Genomic DNA, 27,154 nt, shown 5'->3' with positions numbered 1-27,154 from the left:
AAGTAAAACAGTGTTAGATGGATCACTAGAAGATAAAGATTCTGGCCCCAGCTCTGATTGTCCTCAGCTATGTCTCCTTGGACAAATTTATTTCTCTTTTTTCTAGTCTGTTTCTTCATCTGCATAATAAAAACAATTGGTTGTCTACTATTCAGTTTTTAACATTCTAAGATATTACCAAGAGAGATGAGGTTTTCATAACATTCATGGGCAGCAAAAATAATTTTCCTCAATTATTATTTATGTGAATTCTAATTGCTTAAAAGCCTATAATAGATCATAAGGACCCTCCTTCTATATGTTTCATGGTAGCAGTTCTGTCCTCTTTCAAACTGTCTTCAGATTTTGCATGTGGGGGTTAGCCAGTCTTACATTTTTCATTCTAGATAAGCAAACTACTTTGTTATAAACCCTGTATGTAGCTTGTTTCTCCTTGTCTTTGAGGCTTATCTAGATTGCATTCATTTTATCTCTTAGCTTACCCATAGTTCAAAACTTAGCTTAATTTTTTTTTTCCATGACAACTCCACAGTAAACCTCCCTTACTCTGCTTATACCACTCATTTCTATATACCTCATCTGTCTGTTCTTTTTAGGTATTAATCTCATGGTCTCCAATGGAATCTAAATTCCTAAAATGTCATGTTGGTAATAAAATTATTATTATTATTACAAGATACATTTATACATTTTATTTTTTTCCTTTTCACATAACACCAATAAATGACCTGCTTTTTTTCTTTCCTAATAATATTACAATAAATATTCTTCATGAATCAGGGAATTGGGTAAAAAGAAAACAGAAAAAACAAACACAGTGATATATATATATATATATATATATATATATATATATATATATATATATATACACACATATTCATATATAAATATATGTATTTATATATTTAAGTTTAACTCCACATTCTTATTCTTAACCAAACATAGATTAATTCAATCCAAGGAATAAATAGTTTAGTATAATGGTTGATAATATTTATGATCAGAAAACAATTATGAATAATATTTATTTTTCAACTCCACTATACACTTGTTTCAACTGTATGTACATCAACCTATATTTTTTCCTTGCTCTGCCATGTGGAAATACAAAAGCTAATGGTATATAATTAGACTAAGTACTTTAGAATTATACAAATTAGGTTACTTACATCAGAATAAATTTGAGTTCCAATTACACGAGCATAGTGAGGGTTTGCTTGCATGCAATTGCGAGGACAGTATACCCTGAAAAATATATTTTATAAAGAATATACATTTGTAGATATAAAATATCAAAAAAAAAAAAACCCTGACCAATATTCCTTTTTTTCCTATTTCTTTTTATAAACCATGTTAAGTGCATGAATCTGAAAGTAGAAATCATTTATCCAACTTATTTTTAACTTTCCCTAGAGGTTATTACAATATTTCCTCCCATTTTCCCATATTTTTTCTAATATTATGGGCTAAGAAAACAAACAAACAAATAAAAACAACAAAAATCTTGCATATTACTCAGGAAGTAACTTTTCCATATGTCTTTGAAACTTAATAAGTTTTGTAAAAAGTACATTCCCAATGTTATTTTACAATTCACTAATATAATCTGAAACTTTTGTCTGCCTCATTCATGAAGATGTTACATGCCTCAGTTTTAAACATTTTAAAAATGGTAAAAATTGTAATCATGTTATACAAATGAGGTGCAAAGGTAGAATAGATACAGAAGCCTTGGTGGGGGAAAAGGGCTAATAGTTCTGAAAAACTATTCACCTTGGAAGCAAGTTCAATAGGCAACACTACATATATACCATGAAGTGTATAACACCCTCCAAACTGTATAAAGAAATATGGGGGAAGCAAAGGGTGAGGCAAGAACACAGCAGAGAGAGCCCTTGTTGGGGGAAGGTTAAATAATAGCAAATCAAGTTATAGAGCAGAATTTCTATTTAAATAAAATAAATCCAAATATCTCATTTGTATATAGATAACACTAGATGATGGCTGAGGATCTTTCTAAGTCTAATATTCTCAGGTTATAGCTGATCTATTTGGCAGTAAAACTATGCAGAATGTGAAAGCAGACTTTTTTCTATTCTCTTTATATTTGATGCTAAGACAAATCATCTTTGGTTAGGTGAATTCCTTGGCAAATAGTTCAGTGTACATAGTATATTGTACAATAGTACAATGCATGAAATCAGTAGCTCCTCAGATGGTGGCTGGTCTGTAACCTGTAGTGTGTGTATGAGCTTTTAGAGTTTGGTAGAGGGCTGAAAACTCAACTCTGAAAACGTGTACTTGAATCAGACAGCTGAACACTGAAGGCTAATTATCTATTCGATATGAGATAATGGTTCTATATACATATATTTAAATGAGATGATGATGTGATGGCTCTCCTCACCATTAGTACTTGCTGAATGTGTGGTGGTGAGATAATTGTAGGCAAGGATTGGAGGACTGAGGGAGAGCTTCAGAATTGCTCTGCCAAAGAGCAAAGGACAAGGAGGAGATTGATTTCAGGCTCCAAACTCCAGAGTCCAGGATTCATCTTTAGCAAGCCACATGGCAGCTTGCCTGCCTCCTTCACTTCTTCCCCTAAAGACCAAGGTTAATCCTGACTCTGATCCTGAGACCCTCTATAGAGTTAGCCCAGATATTTAAGAGTTAACCTGGACATTATAGAGTTTACTAATTTTTTTACATTGATATTAAGAAACAGGCTCATTATTTGCCTTAAAAGTTAATCAGATTATATTAGACTCTTCCTTTGTGAAAGTATACTTTGGGAAACATGATTTAACTCATGGTATACTTTAAAACTCTTGACAATCAGTTATTTTATATTTGAGGTTTATGGTATTCTGGTGGAGGCTCCATTTTTAATTGTTATCATTCTTTACTTACAAAGGGTATGTAAGGATTTATATAAATGAGGGAAATAATACTTAGAACTTTACAAAAATACTTTATATTTTAGAACTTTATAGAATGTTTAGAATGTTATTAAAAAACAACAACAACAACAAAAAAAACAACAACAATAAAACAAAAACAAAAACCTCGATTTGATTGTCCCTAAGCTTAGGTTTTCTTATGATAATGTTTTTAAAAGTTAGAATTTCAAATACATATTTCAGCAGGACAAAACAAGTTTCTCTTTCATGAAGATTACAATTGTCAGTCTAAAGGAATCATTTCAATGTATGTCCCAAAGTGGCATAATTTGTCATTTAAAAAATTACCCCTTAACTTGTTTATTTTGTTATTTCTTCAGAATAATTACAGGTAAGGGAAACTTTCAGGGAAGGGAATGATTAGGGGTTAAAAAAAAATTCAAAGAGCAGCGTAGCCACCATCATTTAAGACTTTCAACTTTGTTGGAATGATTTCAAAACCCCACTGCTTTGGAGCACTTAGAATAATCCCAGATAAAACTGATTGTAGTTATACAGTACTTCAGTGGTTGAGCAATATTTATAACCTTGCAGAAAGTCAAGACAGTCTTCAATATTGATGCTTTCTCTGCAAACCACAAAAAGATGCTACCAAATATGGACTTAGAAGTACCAAAGAGCATAAATCTTTCCTTTTGATGTTATTGCCCTCTCCCAAGGAACCTAAAGGATGAAAAGTTTTCTAAGATTACCCACAATATTCTGAATGCACAAAATGGAATGATTACCTATTAAAATGTACTTCTTTACCTAAATTTTCCATTATTTTGGTAACATACATAATGTGACTGCAAAGTAACAAAGTTACCCTTTTTCTCTGGTTTATGGAACTTAGCGTATATTGCATTTTGTCTGAGATAAGAGACTTGTGATTTCATTGGCACATTGAACTTCTAATGAGAACATTATTTTTTACCAAAATAGATTATTAGCACACATCACTCAACTGAACTTTCAGAATCCCAGAGGATGTTTTTATTCATAGTGTGTCTTTTTACAAGCATAAAATTAATAAAGTAAACTCAATTCAAAATTTCATATGATAAGGAAAAGCTGAGACTTTTAAAACATTTTAAACAGAAGATAAATCCAAAAAAGTCATTATGAAAAATGTTATATCCAAAGGGGCAGCTAGATGGCACAGTAAAAACAAAACTAGGCCTGGAGTTAGGAGGATCTGATTTCAAATCCAACCTCAGACATGTAACACTTTCTAGCTATGTGACACTAGGACTTTCGAAAGAAAAGAAGAAAGAACTTACAGAGACTGAAAACAGATCAAAGCAAAATACTTTTTTTTTTTTTTTAATTCATTTTTCTTGTAGTGTTTGTTGGTGGTTTTTCTTTTGTTTTGGTCTGTGCTTTTTTTCACAGTATGACTAATATGGAAACTCTGAAAAACTTCAGCCAATCACTAAAACTAATAATTTAGCTATTTAATTATTATGAAATGGCCCCCAAAACTCCCTTCCTTTAGTAAACAAAAGATTTATAAACTTAAGTAGATAATTATAATTCATCAGGTGTAATTCAACATACTTACCATATGTTCATTATGTTAAATAAATTGAAAGGGAGAGACTAGCCTATTACATTTCATTTGTGTTTATTTTTTTAGAGAAAACACTCTTATCTTATGTATTAGGATTATGTATGCATGTATTAATATGTATTAATGTTTGCATCTTCATCAGAATATCTGTAACCTAAAGATACAAGTAGCAAGTGTAGCTTGGGTGCTTTCATATTTACTATAGAAGCTAATTCCATTCAAGAAATATTTATTGAATACATTTTGAGTACATTGCTATGTCAAGTTCTTTGTACATAGTACATAGGATGCACTTAAGTATTTGCTGAATGGAATTAAACATTAATGAAAAACTCTCAACACTGAGGTCTTTGCACAAATACTTTTAATCCTTTACACTATAAGCTCCTTCAGGGTATCAATTATTTACTTTTTGTTTTCGAATCACCAATCCCTCCTATTTAATGTCTATAACATATTAGGTACTTAACAAATAAAAGGCAATGGCTTTTTTGCTCATCTAAGTCTGTTTTGTTTTGTTTTGTTTTGTTTTAATAAGAATTACATTTGATCATATTTTGGAATTACAAAATACAGAAGAAAAGTTAAAAGATGGGGTGATTAAAAAGAGCAATTAAGTAATTTTTTAAAAACTGACCATATATTTAGTCTTATCTGTTTTTGAAAGATGGCTTAATGGTGTACTAAATAGACTGCTGCATCTGGACTCAAGAAGACTCCTCTTACTGAGTTAAAATTTGGCCTTGGAATTTTACAAGCTACGTGAGGCTGGGCTTTCTCAGCTGGAAAATGAGCTGGAGAAGAAAAAACAAACTATTCCTGCATGTTTGTCATGAAAACCTCAAAAGATGACAAAAAGTGTCAGACATGACCCAATAACAATAACAAAGAATGTCACAGAAAATCTATAAAACCAAAAGCATATATTGATCTCCTACTATGTGCATGCAAAGCTAAAGAGAAAAATTAAATATCATTTTCCATCAAGAAACTTTACAGTTCTTTAATAGGTTTGTGGAATGGGGAGAACAGGGAACTGAAGTTTATTCACTGCTGCGATCTTAGATGATTAGATGGATAATGCTATCTTTGGCAGAAATAAGGAGTAGAAGAGTGGTTGGTTTGATAGAAAAGACAATGAGTTCAGTTTAGAACATACTGAAATTGAGACAAGAAATCCAATTGGAAATACCCAAAAGTCAGTGGGTGATGCAAGACCAGAACTCAGTAAAGACTTGGGTAGAATATACAGATTTTAATTACACCTATAAAAGATAACAAATTCACTAAGATGGAGTAAAAGAGAGATAAGGGGATGAGATGGTACAGAGTTCAAGGTAGTAATATAGATGATGATCCAGCAAAGTTTTCAAGAATGTTACCTTGGGCAATGGGAAGCAGGCTTGTGAAATGGGCATAATTGTTCCACAGTTGTTTCACAAGTGATGGCTTGAACTAAAGAAAAAAAAAAGCAACAATAATGTAAATACAAATTAATAAAGACATAGAGAAAACAATAAAAATTTACAGTATCAAAATAAGATTAAAAACATAATTGCTAACCTGTCACTTTAGAGACTGTGAAGGAATTAGCAGACTGATATTTGCTAAAGATAAAAAAAAAAAAATGAGTCAATAGTTTTCTTAGGCATATCAAGATTGTCATCAATACTGCTAATAGTTACTAACATAGTTTTGATAATTTTTTTTTCACTAAACTGCAAGTGGAATCCAAAATACATCTGCACTTGTTGGAATTTTCAATGGGAATATTTAACACATGATAAAGAATAATTAAAAACAATAAATTACATGTCAAATGCAAAGTTTGCATTTGGTCTTATTTATGCTAAGTTCACAAGATATCAATAGTAAAATTCTTTTAATGTCCATTTAAAAATGTGTATTTAACAAAATAAAATAATTTGTATTTGTGAACTTTCATTCCAAAACCAATACTTACTACAAAACTCCAGCATACTATAATAAAAATATTTTTACAGTCTTATCACAAAAATGAGATAACAACTTTATGTAAGTGAAATAGCACCAATTTGGGAGATGAGAGTCCTCTGTTTAAGTACTGCCTGAGAATTTAACACCACCACTCTCAACACACTTTTCCTTTGTCTTTGCCCTTCTTGGCATCACAAAGAGTAACTTAGGATACTGGGTTAGAAATGAAAGTAGGTGGGAGAAAGCAAGGAGTTTGGATACCATAATATCTGAAAACAGTGCTTCTTTCCCTTTTGTGAATTTCCTCAAAATAGACTATTTAATAAAAACCACAAAAGAATGAAATAATGCAAAAAATATACAACATAATAGGCCTAAAATCAATATAGTTAGTAATACTATAAGAAAACTCATATCATCCTTAGATCATATTATTAGCACATTCTGAAAAGTTAGATATGGCTTTGTGATAATAAAATTATTCAGAAACCTCCTTATATATCTTGAATGAGTAAGGTCACCATAAATCTAAATTTTGTATAACCTGGCTACTGCAGGAATATATTATGAAAATGATAGAAATGTTTTCCATATTACATTTTATTGGAACTTTCCTCCAATTTATGCCTTATTGCACTCCAGATCTTAAGTTGCATTAAATAAAACGTATAATGGGAAGAAATCTATATTAAATCAATCTCAAATATTGGATTTCAAATGCAGCTCTACATTATTTTAAGGAGATCCAATATTTTCCACATAAAGATATGAAATAATGAATGGAAGCATTCTTTGCCTTATAACAGGTTCCATTAAAGATTTCATTAAGCATCAAACTTCCCTAGTATGTAAAATAGGTTTTGATTGAAGCAATTTTTCAAGAACATAGCTACCTTACAAAGTTACAGTTGAAAAACAACAGTTAATTAGGTTAATTATAAAAAATTAAGTCTCCAAACCCTCATTTCTATCTCAAAAATTGTATAATGTTCAGTATTGCATGTTATCCTCTTCCCCCAACCCCACTAACAAAATCTCAATTTTACATAAATAAAAAAGATAACTACTGAATACAGACAAACATTTCAGGATGGAGTTGAGTGTCAAACTGAAAATATTCTCTTATAAACATTAATATAAAAAGAAAACAAAATTTTATTATGCAAATAAGATTGATCTACATTTCTATTATAATAAAGATCAATAATAATGATCATTACTGAGATACAGTATAAGAAGTCTCTGTATCTGCCTATACCTGAAAATTTGTGTAAAACATACTCTAAACAACCTTTGTGGGTGGATGTCTTAATACTATGCAAATACAGTACAATAAAATTTTGCATTTAATAAAGAAAATATTATAAAATGGCTATAAAAATATTTACAGCATACCCCACAGAAAAAGGGGGAAAATTCTATGAATTTATTCCACAAGCAGTATTTTATTCTATCTTCTACTATATACATATGTATATAAGTATATATATATATATACATATATATATATACATACACACACACACAGAGCAAGAAGTATATTCAATATTTTTAATGTGGTACTTAGTACACAGAATAAGAATTTAAAGTTAAATTAATAAAAATGGATGTGTTGCACTATATTGATATGAATAAACACTTAAAATTGTGATAAATAACATTTTATCACTAGAATTTTAAAATTTCATATGTATAAACATCTATCTTTTCACATTAACATATTGATTAATCTTTTATGTCTCACTAATTTATTGGAAAAGACATTTTTGCTATTGTAGATAGCATTCTAATCTGGGCTAAAAATAGATGCAAGCAAATACTACAAGACTTCTCTAATGATATTTTATGCAAGAGTTTTAAACTCAAGTGATATCCAAATAATTTTTACTGGAGTTTTTTTATAAATGTCTTCAAATGAAACTTATGCTTATTTGCATTTTAAGATAACACATTAATAGTAAAATGTTGAAAAAATACAGTAAATAGAATCTTGGGCTTGGAAACATGGAAGATGGGTTTCAATCCTGCCTCCAACCCTTTGAAGCTGCATGATCTTGTCACTTTTCTCAGACTCAGTAATTTTTCCATCTTTGAAATTATAAATTACCAGTCCTTTAAGGTCCCCTATAGCTCTAAACCTATGATTCTGTGATCCAAATGAAAAAAAGACAGAATTAAAACCAAAAAATCATGATTCTTCTTTCCTCCCCAAAAAATATATTTTCCAGATGAATTTTTTTAATGAGAATTTACCCCTAAGCTACACTATATTTTATATTATGGGCAAATGATGTTCTGATAAAAGATACCAAATTATGATAAAATCATTCATCACTAGTAATTTCTTCAGTATTTTAAATACCATATTATATATTCAGGGAACAGAATATCTTAAATATTACTTTGAACTTATGGCAGCGTATAGGCAGGAGAACCTTTGGAAAATCTAATTTTTTCTTAGCATGCGGAGAGCAAATTCTTTAAAATGTTTCTTAAACATTTCTTGAAATGAATAATTATTCTCATCATGAAAAACAAAATATATAACTGTTAATTTTCAAAATTATAGATAAAAAATATTAATCTGAAATATAATTTTCAATTTAAAAGATGAAAAGTTGTCTTCCAAAAAAAATGGCAAAAAATCATACTTTGCTACTGAAATTAAGTATGGACATTTTCTTATGTATAAGAGGGAACTTTGCTCTTAAAATGAATTTCTAAACATTAGTTCAGAAATTTGGTCATAATAGTACACATGTGGATTTTTGTTTTGCATAGATAATTATTTTTGTTGAAGCATTAGGTTATCCTAGAAGCACAATTTAAAAATGATTATGGATTACAATTTCATATAGATCAGATGTGTCATAATTATGAAGGAAGAAATTAAATCAGCTATCCCTCAAAATGAAAAATACAATTTGTCTTCTACTAACCTCGTTTAAAATTTTGAATTTTTAGTGTTCAACAGAGAAAAGTATACTCTGATTTTTAATATTTTCTGTATGCTTCTATTGTTAGGTTTCTACCTTCTAAATATCTAATCTGTATATACAAATGTATACACACACACACACAAACACACATAAACACACACTCCTATATATGGATATATCAACTTTAGAGTAGCATTATTGAATACTTCTTGAAAAAAAATGACACCCTGTTTAATATAGAGCAGAGATTTTCTGAAAAGATAAATTCTACTTTATAACCTACAATAATTTGTTTCTAAATAAATTGTTTTACACTTACCCAATTGACTGAATGCCATTTCTATAGGATTTGATGAAATAATGCTTTCTTCCTTGTCTAGTGATATCTACCCAACCACCTTCATTGTCTATTATTCCATAATGTATTGCAGCTCTACAGATGCTTGATTGCTTTGGGGGATGTGAAAGGGAAAACACAGAGTAAGTTATTGTCATGATGAAACATCACACTTTTAGGTGAAAAAGAATATCAAAGTATTTACATGACTTGAGAAACAATAGCTTATATAATAAAATGATCATATATATGTAACCTCCATTTAAAATTCTTAGTATCTATGAAAATTTAATAGAAATTTATCTTTGCTTTAATTCTAATTAATAGATATTTATTAAGTGCCTATGCTAGGCACTGGGAATATAAACAAAACTATCTGCCTCCTAATATTTTACTTCCTCTTCCAATCATTTCAATTGTTTAATAACAAATGGTTAAATAATTCTTTTGATCATATTTACCATTTCATAATGTACACTTCCAATAACTTTGGCACTGCTATCCAAGCAACCAGCAGGACATTCATATCTAGATAGAACAGTTGAAAGGATGCTAAATTGTTTATATTTGAAAATAATTTTGTATTGTTTTATATAAAATCTTGAAAAAAATATAAGGGGTACCTATTGCAAGTTGTTCCTTTGCATTGGTCTCTTAATCTCACCTCACAAGCAACAATTTGAGCTAAAAATAAGAACAAACCATCACAAAAACATTTTAAATAATAGAAAAGAAGGTAGACTTTAAGATATGGGATCATTTTTATTTAAAAGTACTAAAATATCTGCAAGCAAATCGTGAATATGTTCCCTAATTTTGAAAATATTCATCCTATAACAAAAAAATTCAATCCTGTATAAAAGTCAATTATCAAATAGTAACATCAGAATGAAATCTTTAATCAAATGTTTTCCAGACTTCTAATATATACATGATTTCAATTACAATCATAAATCCTCTAATAGTCTAGTTTATATACAATCCCTCTTTGGCTTCTTAGCCTGTGGACGTCCTTTCACAAATTCTCCAGAGAAAGTCCATTCAATGTACTAAATGTTTTCTCTCATTCTTTTATATTATATAGTTGCCACAGCGACACTTCTCTTTTCATGATGGGGTCCAAAATTGCTCTAGCTTCTTTCCTAGTCATATATGTATGTGTATGTATACATATGCATACATAGGTGTTGTGAGTATAAAGTATCTATGCATATAGATGTATGTATGTAGATAAATATGCATGTTTATGTAATGAGTATACATGCACACACATATATACAAATAGACATGCATATATAATTTTAAATTTCAGTTCCTTCAGTTATTATAAAATAGAAATTTTTAAAATTCACTATATATAGTCTTTAAAAGAGGAAAAATAGTTCAGAATATAAGATCTGAGTTGTGCCCATTTGAAAAATGAAAAATAAAAGATATGAATGTCCATGGCACTCAATATAACATTTTAAAAATTTCAGTAGTGATTCCAAAAATGTATAGCTGGTGCTACATGGATATAAAGAATCTAAGACCAAAATCTCAGAGGTATCAAAATTGCAAAGGATAATGGAAAGACAAATTAGAATAAGATATCACCAATCAAAACTATTAGAAAGTCCACCTTTAAATCCATGACCAGAACTAGACATGGGTCAATCACAAACAAAGCATGAATCTGATGTGTTTGGTAGATTATTTTTTTAAAACACCTCTAAGTTATAGGAGCAGCTAGATGGTGCAATGGAGAGAATATCTTAGAATCAGGAACACTTGAGTTCAAATCTCGCCTCAGACACTCTAACACTTCCTTGCTGAATTGACCTTTGGCAAATCATATAACACCAATTGCCTTGCAAAACAAGAAAAAGATGAAAGAAAGAAAAGTCTCCAAGTTTTATAAAATTTTTCATATATTGATTCTATTACTGTGAAAAACAGATGCCTCAAGAAGCAGGTCATAATTGTACAAAATGAAAAATTAGAATTATACTTTGATCTTTGCCAGTAGAAAGAATCACCATATTGATGGAAACTATCAATGTCTTTTAAAATTCTAGTGTAACCATCCCTTTTAAGAAAAAGAAAAAGTCTTACACATTTGCTGTGTACTTATAACTTCATTTCTGTTACTGTCATCAGCTCTTGTTTGAATCTGAGGATCATATACTTGTGATTGTTGTCGTTCAATTTCATTTGTTTCTTCTGGTTCATGAGGAGAAAAATGCCTTTCTGAGCCTTCTGTTTTATAAAAGAGAAAGAGAGAGAGAAGGAGAAAGAGAGAGAGAGAGAGAGAGAGAGAGAGAGAGAGAGAGAGAGAGAGAGAGAGAAAGAGAGAGAGACCCACTTAGCATTTACATCAATTCAAGAAACTTTCTTGTTAAGATATTTTTCAAATAACAATCAAGTTAAAATTTGGGGAAATTTTCTGGGGAAAAAAATCTATTGAGCAAATATAGTTACTGGGAGACTACTGTAAAGCAGAAGAATGAAAATTGTAATCAAATTAGAGACCTGTGTTCAAATCCTGATCACAAACTATATGAGCAGAGGTTTCTAAAAATGTAAGCTATAGAATATGGATATTCAAATAGTACTGTATTCAAATAGTAGTTTATTTTATTTTATTCCCGCAATAACTCTCCTTGGGGATGCTGATTTTCAATGTTACAAATCAAGAAGTTTTCAGTTGTGGGAAATATTTAGGACAGAGGTGTCATACAAATGTAGCCCACAACCCTCCTGAGTGGAGTATAAAACACATTAAAATGTAATTGGGAAACATTTCACAAAATAAATAAAAATATAAGAAATCATAGAAAACATTACATTGTAAAAGTAAGTGAAAATGAGAATTGTAGGAAACTATATATGGATTAGTGTTCCTATATCTATTTGACTTCAATATCACTGATCTTAGACATATAGAGATCAAGGAAAGCACACCAGAAAAGAAGAAATTCTTGTTCACAAATAGTAACTAGGGGATAGTGTGGATAGGAGACTGAAGAGGAGTCAGTAAGTCTAGAATAAGTCCTATCACAGATACTTTTTAGCTGTGTGACTCTGAGAAAGTCACAATCTCTGTTTGCCATAGTTTCTTCATCTATAAACTGGGAATAATAATCATCCCCTCCTCTCAGGACTATTGTGTTGATGAGATATTTATAAATGATTTTGTGAAACAAAGTTCTATGTAAATTTTATCTATATCTCTCTCTAAAACAGATGAGAGACTAGGAAAATCAGTGCTGCTAATTGTGCTCCTCTAGCTAAAGAAAGGCTAAACATAAATACCTTAAACCCTTCTGAAGAGTAATCCAAAATGGGCTTCATCTACAGGAGCCATTCACCCTCCACTAGTCTTAATGTTTGGTGAGCAGCAAAAATATAGAAGGCAGGCTATGTGTACAAAAATATAAGATTATGTTACTTCTAAAATTAAGAGATCATGAATTTAAGATTACAATCTAATTTTTCCTAAGGCTGTTTAAATCATATATCTATTTTAACATATTAAGATAGTAAATAATATTTTCACAAATAATCTAGTAGAATCCAAAGTTCTTAGAGAAATGGATGGTTTTATTTCTGTCTTGGCACAGTGCCAGTAGGCACTTCATAAATGTGCATATAATTGCATTTAAATAACATGACCTACTAACTTTTGTGTGGCCTTTTTATTTTAGGGAAAGGGGAAAAGCTTAGGGCCCAGAATCAGGAATGCCTTGTATGACTATAACAAACCAAAAATCAACAGACAGCTCTTTAGGGCTGTAAGTTATAGATCCAACAGGATTGCTACATTGATAAAAATCATAGGTTTTAAAATATTGGTTTGAATGAATATTTAACTCATTCATATTATAGCACCTTTTTATTAGATAAATTTGACACATTTTTGCTAGCCACTTCTATTTAAAACTTCTCATAACTCTTTAAAAGGAAAAAATATATATTAATGTTTATCCTTTGTAATATTTCAACAGTAAAAATCTTGTCTTTTTACTCCTTGGCCAAAGGGACATGAAGAGACATTTTCTGGCCTGAGCATAGTTTAATATACACTACATGAGTTGCTGAGCACAAAATCTACAGTCTAACAATTATGTTGAGGAAACTGAATAAGAGTCCCAGTATACAAAAGTAAACCACCCAATTGATACAATGTTAACCCAATTCCAAAATATTATAAGAAATTGACAACAAATCAAATTAATATTCAAAAGAAATAAATACTAATTTCTGATTTTTGAATTATGTAGATAAATTTTCCTCCCTTGGCCATTTGGAATAGTCATTATAATTTCCATTCATCAATTTCATACAGTTATTATAACTTGGATATTTTACAAATAATTCTGTGTTTATTTTATAAAACTTTCCCATATAGTTACTTTATATAACTTTGATCACTTTCCTGGCATTAATGTTAACATATAATATGAAATCCCAAATATAAAAGCTGCAAACATAACAATAGTAATTAATATACCTTTGTAGCAAAGATTTTCTCTACAGCTCCCTCCAAAACTGGGTGGACACGCAGAACAGGGCCGACCATGCTTGTAAGGTGCATGCCCCCACCAGTTACCCCTTAAAGAGAAAATATAACTTACCAAAAGTTTAACTTATAATTGTGAAGAGTTGAACAACCTAATATTTAAAATTCTTCCAAAAGTCAATGTACTAGATTTTATCATTTGAATCATACTCCTACACTTTTACTCTACAATTATAAAATATAGATAATTGCCCTGCTTGATCCTTTGGAAAGCTTCAAGATAATCTGACTATATATATATATATATATATATATATATATATATATATATATATATATATCCCAGTTATGTACCACACACCTGACTCTTATCATGGAATATATCTATATATCATTCTTTGTAACAAAATCTGCTTACCTTAGAATTAAATTAGATATAATGTGGCTGTGTCATATATACAGAACTGTTTTCCAAATATTGTTTATGTTCCTTGTGAAATAATTCACATACTTCTATTGAATTAACATAAGGGAATAATTACAGAGCATTACACATACTAAGTAAAAGATAAGAGATCAAAAATATGGTCTCCAATCATGGGGTTTACATCTTCAAATTTTATAAAAACCACAGCCTACTGAATCCAAGAAGTGATAATTTCATTTTCTTTTCAAGGATCTATATGGTGAGAGCATGCTGAAAACATTTTAAGAGTACAAATGAAAGCATTTTCAGGTTTTAAGCATAAATTTAGAAATTCATTATACTTACTTTGGAGAATAATTGCACACTAAGTAAACTGCTTTAGGCCATATCTGTCCCCAGATGTTCATATTGTGGCACAAATTAATAGCACAACCTATTCTGCTACTTGTAGCCCAAACAACCTACATGACAGGAAACAAAGTTACATCCAATTAGATAAAGAACACCAACATTTCTTTGAATGAATTCCTGACTTATTAATCATATAATGCTGACTGCTAATCAAAACCTATTGGTTTCCTTACCCTTCCTATGTCTGAAATTTCACATTTGTGAAATGGGAATGATAACATTTCTGTGCCTATTTCTGAGTGTTGTTCTGACAAGCAAATAAGATGATAAATGTACATGTCTTTTATAAATTGTGGAAGATTATATGGAAGCGGGATTATAATAATTACCCTAGTGTCCAAGAACATGAATTAATTAGAGCCTTGTCAAATAAGTAGATTTAATGAGTGATGGACTTTTTTTAATGATTCAGCTACAAGTGCTATTATCTTCATATACATCACATCTTGCTACTTAAATGAACATTTTTCAGAAGAATAAATGGGAAGTTGTAGGAAGCACCACTGTCTGCTAATTGGTTTTTTGTTTGTTTGTTTGTTTGTTTTTGTTTTTGTTTTTTAATTTTACTAAACTTTAAAGAATAGCTAACTCTATTAAAAACTGAAATGACTAGACATTTAAAAAAAAAACCAGTTCAATCAAAAACTTAAATCAAATACACCATCAAATGAAATTTCCTTTGGACTTAGCATAGTGCTGCCATTTCTTAGCATCTATGGTAGGCACTTAATGAAGTTTGATGGAATGAATTGGACAAGAATTACAGAAAAAAAAAGTGAATGAATAAAAATAACCCTTTAATTTTTGTCCATCAAACAGAATTCTCTATGATTATAGCATGGTTTTTATTAGGGGAAAGGAAAAAAAAAACTTTGAGGATTAATTTTCCTATTTATAGGTTATCTAATTTAAAAATACAAAATATTTATAGATGTTCTAGTCCAACCACATTTATTTTATAGATCAGAAAAATGAGATCTACAAAGAAATGATTTAACCAGTCATAAAGTTAATTAGTAACACAAGTGAAACACACACACACAAATGTGTATGTCTATACATGAGACAAAAAACTAGATAGATACACATATATGTATGTATAAATAATTAGTACACTTTTATGCTTTAGCTTAAAATTGTACTAAGACATGGTTATTTTTGACTTTGTTGAACCATCCCTTATAATAAAGAAAAACACAGGCAAAACCAGAGATCACATCTGATAGCTTATTTCTCCTACTTCCTCATAAATTTATTGATGGAAGGAAGGTTGTGTTTCATTATTAAGTCTCAGAATGTATAGAGACTGACATTTATTTTAAATAGTTATAACTGCTTGGTCCAATCTTCGATTTTCATATATTGTGAGTGAATTAGAGAGGAAATGGCCTATAGAAATGTAGGTTTAAGTAATGAACTGAACCAGCTACACCCAGCAAAAGAACTCTAGGGGACAACTATGAACCACTACATAGAATTCCCAATTCTTCTAATTTTATCCACCTGCATTTTGGATTTCCTTTACAGGCTAATTGTACACTATTTCAAAGTCCAATTCTTTTTGCACAGCAGAACAACTGTTTTAACATGTAAACATATATTGTATTTAATTTATACTTTAACATATTTAACATGTATTGGTCAACCTGCCATCTGGGGGGGGGGGAGGAAGGAGGGGAAAAATAAGAACAAAAGGTTTGGCAGTTGTCAATTTTGTAAAATTACCCATGCATATATCTGGTAAATAAAAACTTAAAAAAAATGTAGGCTTAGATTGCTTTCTTTAAATATCGGACAAAGAAAGAGTCTAGACATCAAACTGATCAGAGAAATGATAAATGAAAATCTTAGTATATTTTGACTATCATATATCTAAATTTTTTTAAATTACTTTCTCAGGGGAAAAAAGAAATGAAAATTCTTATTTTTGTATAAGTATTTAAAATAATTGAGAAAATATCAATTATAGTAAATGAACAAAAAATGAAAAGAGAAGCATATAACATTAATCCACATATAATATGCATATTTCAAATTAGATCTCCACTATTTCAATAGCAATGAGTCATATGGTAGCAGTGTGGCAAACAATAGTAAGAACACTAAATTTTGAGTCAAAGTACCTGAGGTTCAATTCCACCTCAGTTACTTGCTATTTTTATGAACCTGAACAAGTCATTTTGGTTCTATTGGACTCAAGGTACTCAACTGTAAAAATAACTGTAAAAATAACTGTGATAAATAATCCCTGAGGATGATTCCAGAGATAATACTAAGTGGTAGAACCAGGAAAAAAACTAAATTCCACAGTTCAAAATCTAATGCCCTCCCCACCTTATTATAAATTCAGTTACCTCTCCTAGAATAACATTGATCCAACTTTAGAGATAGACACTTAATATGAAGCCAATAAACGTACCTGAGTATAATGTGTGCAAACTGGACCAGAACATCGAAAGGGGCAATATGGGTTACATTCATGTGGATAAGGATAGGTAAAATCTCTCACTTCATCATACCATGCTTGCACATGGAATGTTGGAGGTCTGTATCTATGTTAAATGAAATAAGAATTTATTAAAGCTCTAAACTAAGTATGGGAAATACATAATAAAATATTGTAATGCAGTAGTATTAGAAATTTTTTGAAATAGACTACATTTCCAAAAAAGTTTGATTTTATTGTTACTAATTTAACCCATATAACAAGGGAGCTGTTAGAGCGCCATTATTATCACTTTTATGTCTAATTTAAATTTAGTCCTAAGATTGTATTAGCCTGCAGATATGTATTAATATAAATTAATATATGTTATATCCTCAATTTGTAAAATTAAAAGTTTTATTTTAAATTACCTTCCCCAATGTGCCCCTAAATTCTGTCCAATTGATGGAAGAAGGCTTGCAGGTCCATGTTCCCATAAACAAGTTTCAGCCCAGGATTCTGCAGATCTCTCCAGCTCTACATCCCATGTCTATATTTTTTTTCCAAATGTAGAAAGAAATTGCAATTAATAAGAATAAATGTTGAAAATCTTGATATGCTATTTGGAAGAAAATAATTTAAAACTATATAAAGTCTATATAATAAAGGAAGACCAACAAGTTTTCACCATTCACTGACATAATTCAGCAAGTAGGTGACCCAATGTATAAGGACACTGAATTTGAATTAAAAATCTCAGGTAAAATTCCACTTCTGATACTTATTACCTCTGTGATCCTGGGAAAGTCACTTAATCTTTATTTGCCTCAGTTCCCTAATCTGTAAATCAAGTAGTAATAGCATCTAACACCCAGGATTGTTGTGAGGCTCAAAAAAAAAATAGGAGGTTCAGCATTTTGAAAATATTATGTGCTATATAAATTCTAGTTATTAATAATGTTATGAATAATATTTTAAAATAATAACAAAGAAAGACTAAAATAAACAATTTGGCTTTTGCTGATAAATTCATTACAAATTATTTTCCCAAGGTCTTGCTGTAATATATATATATATATATATATATATATATATATATATATATATATATATATATATACATATACAAGAATGAACTTTTAAAAAATTCTAAGTTATTAATATAATTTATTTCTTGACATGAGTTATTTTTACCATTGTAAATTGGAAGTCAATTAATAAGTGACTTTTTACTTTACTTTGTTTTTATTATTAGTTGAAGGACTATATATATATATATATATATATATATATATATATATGTATATATATATATATATGTATATATAAAAGATTGAGGCTTTTGACACAATTTTATAATTTCTCGGTGTCAAAAAACTACAACAGGTTTAAACTGTGTTTTAGTCCCAATATAAGAATCAAATAATCACTAGTCTTCCTGAAATGTTTCCTTTTCGGATGGTAGTGACACAGTTTTCTAGAAAGCTATGCTATGGAAGTATAAGTTTCAACATGTTCCAACTTAGATGTTTCAAACATAGGCCTAAGAAGCAATCTATCTAAGTTTGTAAATCATTTCCAGATTGTTTTGTAGAGTGATGAACTTTTCAGTAATAGTAATTCTTAAAAAATCATCCATTCTGTCTAAATGACATCAAGAAGGTGTAACCTGTATTATTTGAGAATTGCTGTTGGTTGGTCATTTGTAGTCATGTCCAACTCTTTGAGATCATAATTTGTGGTCTTCTTAGCAAAGATACTAAAGTGGTATCCTATTTTCTTTCTCCAACCCATTTTTCAGATGAGTAACTGAGGCAAATAGGATTAACCGAATTACCTAGGATCACATAACCAATAAGTGTCTGAGGCCAGATTTGAATTCATGAGGATGAGTGTTCCTAATTCCAAACCCAGTTTTCTAGAGAACATTTGTACCAATGAAATCATAGATCATTGAAGTACTAGAATAAAAAGAAGCAGTATAATTCAAGCATTTGCAATTCATTGTGGTCTATATTCAAGGTCAAATAGCAATTCTCTAGAAATCTCATTCAATTGCTCTTCCATCTTAATATAATACAGGAAAAAAATAACAACATTTTGCTTGTATCTATTTCTTTCATACATGAGTAAATAAAGTTGATGCCTTTTATAATTTTCCATCTTTAAATTTCAATCTACAGATCTTACTATGGATTCTTTGCTTAAAGAATTTTTGGAATTTTCTTAGAAGATAATTCCTTCCCATAGATTATACCAGCAATCAGTAATTTATGAAAACAAAGCAGTTAAAGGGTGCAATAAATAAAGCATCTGCTCTGAAGCAAGGAAGACCTAAACTCAACTCTGACCTCCGGCACTCACCAAGTATGACCCTGGGTAAATCACATAACTCTCTTTGCCTCATTTTTTTTTTTAGTTTAGTTATTCATGTCCTTCATTCACTATTCCATCACCACTTTCTACCATTGTTTCTTCAAAATATTTCCTATATAGAATTTTTTAATATAGTCCCACTACTTCCATTATTACAAAGAAATTTATCATCTCACTACTGGATTGCAATAACAGCCGCATAACTTTCTTTCCTCAGCACAATTTCTTCTTCCTCTTCAATGCAGTGTGCTTTGGGCTACAAAACCAGTGTTCCTTCAGTACCATTTTACCATGTTCTTCTTTGGGTCAAAAAATGTCAGTTCCTCCTCACTTTCCGCTATATGACTTTGGCTGACTTTCAAGATTGTCTATAATCTGGAAGTATATTATCTATCCTACTCCATTTTGCATTATTTTCCAAATGCAAACTTTTAGTTTAGTTTAGCCTCTAAACATGACATTATTATTCATATTTCCATGTACTTTTTTCTATCAGTTCTATCATCTTAAATACCCTTTATTTTTCTAACTAAAAATTGTATCCATATTTGAAAACACAATAAAATCCCATTTTAGGCCTTAATGATCACTTTATTATCTAGATTTAGAGAATGCTCTATGTTGCTGAGATGTAACATGTCATAACAATTGAACCAGTCACTGAAGTAGATGAGTGATATCAGAGGTGATATCTTGACTTGTGACTGAATTGGATTTAAGTGCAATGGAACAAAAGTCAAAATGACAGTAAATGACCATGGTAAATTTGATATCTGACCAAGTTCTAAGTGCTCCACAGTCCTTGCTTCAGCCACTTCCATGGCCCATTAGAACAGTTTCCTCTCATTCACCCATTCTGATGGGAAAAAGTCTTCAGGTTCTTTGGATAGATATCCCTTTAACTCAATTTATAGGTTTGAGGCTTGTAGACTACCCTCAACCTGATTGAGCTCACATGTTGAGATGGTTTACTGAAGTGTGGTTGAGGGCAGTCCTTCAAAAACAAAACAGGAACAGAAGAAGATAACCTAATTCCTTTTCATCTACAAATCTATGATTCTATCAGTTTTTGATAGAATTGTAAGTTTTTAAAACTGTTTTTCAAATTCTATCCTAGAATTCCTCTTCTGTTCTCATTCTAAATTATTAATGACCTCTCTTGGAATATGACATTGACTAAAATACTCTGTTATCTAAATAGTCAAGAGTGCAATGAGATTATTAAGATCCTGTACTACTTGACAACCAACAGAAAGATACATGGTATCTAGAATGGCATCTTTATTGGGGGTCAACTTGGAAAGTCAGGAAAAGCACTAAATCATTTGATAATCCAGAAGCCAATGTAAATGTTTGTCAATAGATAAAATCATGGCTCAATGACCAGAATCTTCTAAAGTTTAAAACATCAAGGAAAACTCTTTCAGGTATAACAGTTAGAATAGTGTCCTTTAGCAAGCAGATGCAATTGTTTCCATAACTTTTTGATCAATTAGTTAATAATCACAATCCTTCCTGAGACAGGCTTAACCTAAATTAGGGTTCCTATAAGATTATCAATAAGTTATTAAGGTCCCTATGTATCCCAAGCACATGTAGAAGACATTAGGAAATGTTGTCATGGACACAATAGTTATAAACTTCATGACACAGTCATCATTTTGAATAGCTCTTTGTTGTTTTCAGAGTCAGTAAATATCAGCCAACATGTAACACTTTTTAATCCTAAATACAGAACTTTCTCAATTCATTGAAATATTTTGGGAGGATACAACGAAAGGACTTTTGATTCTTTCATTCAGCTATTCTTCTTAAATGGATATCATTAATTATAATTTATAAGTCTTCATAAAAGACAATGAAAAAACTTTTGAAGAGGCCAGCATCAATGACAGAACAATAAGTGATTGCAGAGCTCTCTCTCTGAGTACAGAGTAACCACTAAATAATCTGTGAATAAGAACATTCCCCTAGATTTTTTTGATTTAAATCTATAATCTAATAACTGAATCAATCAACTATAGTTTAAATACAGTACTAAAAATTCAAAGCTAGGTTTGTAGATAACTTTAGCTAAATAGAATAAATCTAAAACAATAAACCCTAATCTGTTTGGTCCTAAAAGTCTATGATTTTAAAATATATAAATGCTGAACATTTGAGATAGGCAACTTTTTTCATTTTAAAAGTACATAAAAACCATCAAGAGGCAAGTTAACTACAAGACTAAGAACTGGCAAGTGAGTATTCATAATTTGGAGGCAAACTGGTAGAGAATATAGGCCAGTATCTTTTTCCCTAAATAACTCATGATTGATAATGGACTCATTTTAATGCTTCAGCAGCACTTACAGATTTACTTTATATTAATTTATAATTATTCTAAAATTATTAATTAACTATGATAGAAGAGTCATTGAAAGTCATCTTGGTCCAATTCTTACTCAAATTATTCCTTTTTTCTAAATGGCTTTTTTTTTTAAGACCTCCAGTGAATACTCATTAGCCACCCTATTTCTGGACAACTCTAATTGATATGAAGTATTTTGTAATATTGATTCACACTTTACCATCTTGTAACTTCTACTTATTGGTCTTAATTTTGTCTTTTTTATGTCATATGAAGAAAAGTTAATGCCTCTTCCACAGGGCTATCTTTCAACAAGGTGAAGATTGCTATCATGTTCTATCTAGGTCTTTTCTCCAGGTTCAACATGCCTTGTTCCTTCAAGCAATCCTCTTGTAGAACCCTCTCCAGGTTCCTTACTATACTTTCCTTTATATATTTCAGCTCATCCAGATTCTTTCCAAAATATGGCATCTAGAATTGTAAACAACCTCTTGAAATGGCCTCTCTATGAGACCAAATGGGATGATCGTTTTTCTCTTGATGAAAATATGATATCTCTATTAATGTAACTTCCTCCTGCCTTTCCTTGCCACATTATGCTGACTTTCTGGAAGTACCAAAGGGAACCTTTTTTCACATGAACTCCTTGTTCACCTAATATATACTTGTACAATTAATTTATAGTCTGATGACTGTTTAATGCCAAATTTTATAATTCTCAGGATTCATCTGCTTTGACCTTTCTGAAGTATCTGATACTTGATCAACCTCACCTCATGAATACTCTTTTAGCTCTTGGATTTTGTGACCATTCTCTTTTTTGGTTCTCCTTTTGCCTTTCTGATTATACTTCAATCTTCTTTTATGAATTATCATTCACATCTTCCCCTAATCACAGATATTCCCAAGAGTCTGTTTCAATTATTCTAGAGTTTAATCCTATTATTCAACCTATGCCAAATAGGTCTCCAAGCTTTGAACCATCCACAAACTTACTCTCTAGGTGCTCGAAAAACAGAATAGGCCAAGGAAGGAGTACCTAAATATCCATTAGAGAAATCTACTACTTGATTGTGATTTCCCTATCAAATCATCTTTGGGTTAGGTCATTAAATTAGCTTCAAATCTACCTCAACTTGATGTACTTACACCTTGCTTATAAGCTTGTGAAAGAGTATTAAATGCTTTTCTAAAATCTGGGTATAAGATGGCCCTGAAATTCCTTTACTTTATTTTTCAAAAAACAAATGAATATGAAGTTAGTCTGACACATCTTGTTTTTAATGAACATCATTTTTTGTTTCAAAGTACTGATTCTAAATCCTTTTTTTAATGTCCTAATTCCTCTTCTGCCTTTTATTCTGTGTTAGAATTCTATCAAGAATCAATGTAAGCTTTTCTAACCTATGGTTTAAAATATTCAGCTTCTTTCTCTTTTTTTGGACATTAGGATATTTGCTTATCTTTAGTCTTTAGGGAACTTCTCTTCTGTTTCAAGATACTTGAAAAACCATGGACAGCAAGTGATCAAATGCATTCAAAACTCGATCAAATGATCTGGTGCTGCTCATCCTTGCCTAATGAGCAAAATGCTTTTATCTGATAATTTATATTCACCATTCTTCTTTTATTATTTAAAAAAAATTACACATCTTATTTGAACATGATCTATTATGATATAAAAACTATTTGATCATGTATTTTGATAGAGAAAATTCAAATATGTCTGTCCTTTGCTTTATAAACAGAACACTTTAAATAAAGTTTTATTGAAATATTTTTATAAATTTTTGAGACAATAATGGTATTTGCAATAAATCATTTTGGTTACATATGATACATTAGACTAAGATTACCAATAGATTCTAACCACTTCTATTGAATTGCTGTTTGGTATCCACCAATTCCTGCTAAAATGTAGGTTTGTAAATTCAAGCAAAATTTTTAGAAAAATTTTCCCCAGCTCTTTACAAAAACTTATTTTAAAACCAATGAAGCTGTAAATATCATTTCACAAGAGATATTTGACTCCCTCTCTTAACTGCATATATAGTTCATACTTTATAGGAATAAATTATTTTTTTCAAAATAAATATTTGTGAATCTCTCTGCCTCCCCATAATATTTTTTTCCAAAAAACCATCCAATTTAAATAGAAGGTGTTTATATCTTCTTTTTTTCAAAATACTTAAGACAATACTTTAAAAATCAAACACACACTTCCATTACAGCTAGTGATTTTGATAGTTATATACCCAGGATTGGCAAACTTGTCCAGAAGTCAAATATGGAAGCTGCCTGTTTTTGAGTGACTTGAAGATAGCTTTCATATTTTAAATGCAATAAAACTTTATTTAAAATGAAAAAAAAACTATTCTAACATCATTGGTCAGACAAAAAAAACTATTGACCATAATTTGCTCACCCCTGATCTAGACAACTGCAAACACTTTTCAACTTCAATAAAACATGCAATGTCATCCCTCATGACAAGAAATACACACTTTGGAAAATGTCCAGAATAACTCCTACCTATGCCATTACTGGCTGGCCAAAGAACCAGAAAATACTCAAAGTTTTAATTTTTAATATATAAAAATATAAATGGTACAGTGAGGAGAATGCTGGTTCTGCTTTCAGAATCTCAGTTAAATCCCATCTGGAATACTTATTACATGTGTGACTTTGGTTATATGTCCCTGGACTGAGTTTTCTTTTTAAAATGAGAAGATTGGACCACAAGGACTAAAGTTCCCTTCCAAATCTAACTCTATGATATGGTTCTCTTATGTCTCCAAAAATGGTTATCGCTATACATTAATGAGGAATAATTATTAATATGAATATTTTCTTTTGTTCCTCTTTCAATGAAAGATTGAAGGTAATACTTTACTGGTTCAGTTTACAACAAACTATGTGTCATCATTGATGCATGTAACATAGAAATATAACATGCATGTGTGTATATACATATAGATATACACATATTACTTGTACATATACATATATATTTATGCATATGCTGGTATTTGTCTATCATCTGTATATCACCATATCTCTGAATGGACTTAAAATGTAATAGAGGAGGAAGCAGCTTGTACATTAATGACTTTGAAAAAAAAAAGATAAATATGAAAAGGAAAAAGAGGATTTCTTCACTGTTTGCTACAAGAAAATTGAAGAAGGTAAAAATACTTTCAACTTTTAAAGAAAAGGAAAGAAAGCTTCATAGAAGAGATAGAGCTATAGTTGCATCTTGAACGAAGGAAATTAAACAGAAGGGTAAGAAAAAGAGTTGGGCATGAAGGGAGAGTTAATTCTATCCAAGATGTTTAGAGCAGGGGTCCTCAAACTATGGCCTGTGGGCCAGATGTGGCCCACTGAGGACGTTTATGCGACCCGCCGGGTTATGGCAAAACTGGACCAGAAGTGACTTTCGAACCTAAACTCTCTTTGCAATGCATACTTCCCACACTGGGCTGAGGAGGCGGAGACAGAGTGTGAGGCTATAGGGAGATGAGGTGAGTTCCCAAGCCAGGGTGTATGGTGTGCGGAAGAGAGAGAGATGCAGAAGATAGAGAACTGATGGCCTGTGACCTTGTAAAGTAACAGAAGCCACCACAACAGACAGGCCCAAGGGATGTACAGTACATTCTGCACATGCCATGGCCGCTGCAGGGGGAATATATGGGCTGTGTCTGGTGCGCGGGCATAGTAACAGCACTATAAGTCCCAGCTTGACTCTATCATTTATTATGCTGTAATGACAATGTAAAGGCTTCCTCTCTAGCACATGTTGTGGTACTGACTGCTATTGTCGCCCAGTGTGAGGCTCCTGGTACCAGGCCATGGCCCTGTATCTATAGTGACCTCATGTCTGGCTATTGTGGTCATCAGTTTTATCACTGTATGTTCTGTAGTTTCATAAAGAGATGGAATATTGCTAACATATGTCATCACCTTATAATCACTTGGGGTCTGACCTTAGTGCTCCCCACTTTTCCTAAGTATGAGGGGGTGCAGAGCTAGTGTACTGCTTCATCCCCCTCCAGATTCTTAAGATCCCCATACACTTGTGCAGCTTCAAGTCACATGATAACCTATCCAGATGCCCCAGTGTACGATTTGTCACTGAAGCTCATTCAGCACATACAATATACTGCACAGTTTTATATATATATATATATATATATGCACAGTCTTGCCTGCAATTATGATAAATTATGAGTGCAGCACGTATGATCAGGTAGCGCTGGATCATGAGAATTGATCCCAGGATTCAGAGGAAGCCAGGGCAGAGAGCCACCTGAGCAGTGACTTGTGTGCAGTGAAGGTCTGAAGCGGGAGGGAGAGTGAGGGAAACAGAAGGCATCACAGCATAGAGGCAGCTTGGAGGAAGTTGGGCATTGCAGTCTGTATGTCTCTGTGTGGGCAAAGTTATTGCTGGTATGTTGTATTGTTTTTGTAGCACTGGATGTATATATTTGGATTTTACTAATAGCAATTTGAAATCCCTTAGAAATAATGAGGTCAAGAAAAAGAAAAATTGACATGGAGTTTAGGATATTCAATGAACAGTGGACTTATGATTACTTTTTCATGCAATACAAGGAAAGAGCTGTATGTCTGATATGACAGAATATAGTGTCTGTGTTCAAATAATATAATTTGCATAGACACTATGAAACTCAACATAAAGATAAATATGATTGTTTGGTTGGAGAAATGAGAAAAGATAAATATCGAAACTGAAAAATACATTGACAACTCATCAAAATATTTTTTGTGAAGCAGAAGCAGCTAAATATTTCATCACTGCAAGCAAGTTTTCAAGTTGCAAGCTAATAGCATGCACTGGCAGACCATTTGTGGAGGTAGAATTTGTTAAAGAATACCTTCTTTCTGTTGCCAAAGAGA

The 27,154-nt window shown here is 31.0% G+C and overlaps 1 protein-coding gene across 3 annotated transcripts in view; it reads right to left on the bottom strand.

The window, feature by feature from the left end:
* The window catches only part of CRISPLD1 (cysteine rich secretory protein LCCL domain containing 1), a 53,465-nt gene that overhangs the window by 6,492 nt on the left and 19,819 nt on the right, over nt 1-27,154 (bottom strand). For 2 of the 3 annotated variants that reach the window (XM_074278916.1, XM_074278918.1), the window contains exons 3-13: nt 17,943-18,061; nt 17,506-17,638; nt 15,021-15,136; nt 14,240-14,340; nt 11,842-11,985; nt 10,371-10,431; nt 10,209-10,275; nt 9,730-9,860; nt 6,079-6,122; nt 5,898-5,970; nt 1,173-1,248 (exon numbers count right to left, since the gene is read on the bottom strand). In XM_074278916.1, coding sequence (XP_074135017.1) covers nt 1,173-1,248; nt 5,898-5,970; nt 6,079-6,122; nt 9,730-9,860; nt 10,209-10,275; nt 10,371-10,431; nt 11,842-11,985; nt 14,240-14,340; nt 15,021-15,136; nt 17,506-17,638; nt 17,943-18,061 — 1,065 coding nt within the window. The remainder of the gene's footprint in view (nt 1-1,172; nt 1,249-5,897; nt 5,971-6,078; nt 6,123-9,729; nt 9,861-10,208; nt 10,276-10,370; nt 10,432-11,841; nt 11,986-14,239; nt 14,341-15,020; nt 15,137-17,505; nt 17,639-17,942; nt 18,062-27,154) is intronic. The other variant, XM_074278917.1, reaches the window with a different exon arrangement.

Source organism: Sminthopsis crassicaudata, chromosome 1 (assembly GCF_048593235.1).
Source record: "Sminthopsis crassicaudata isolate SCR6 chromosome 1, ASM4859323v1, whole genome shotgun sequence".
NCBI lineage: Eukaryota > Metazoa > Chordata > Mammalia > Dasyuromorphia > Dasyuridae > Sminthopsis > Sminthopsis crassicaudata.
Note: the sequence above shows the minus strand (reverse complement) of the source record. Positions and strands in the feature narration are given on the sequence as shown.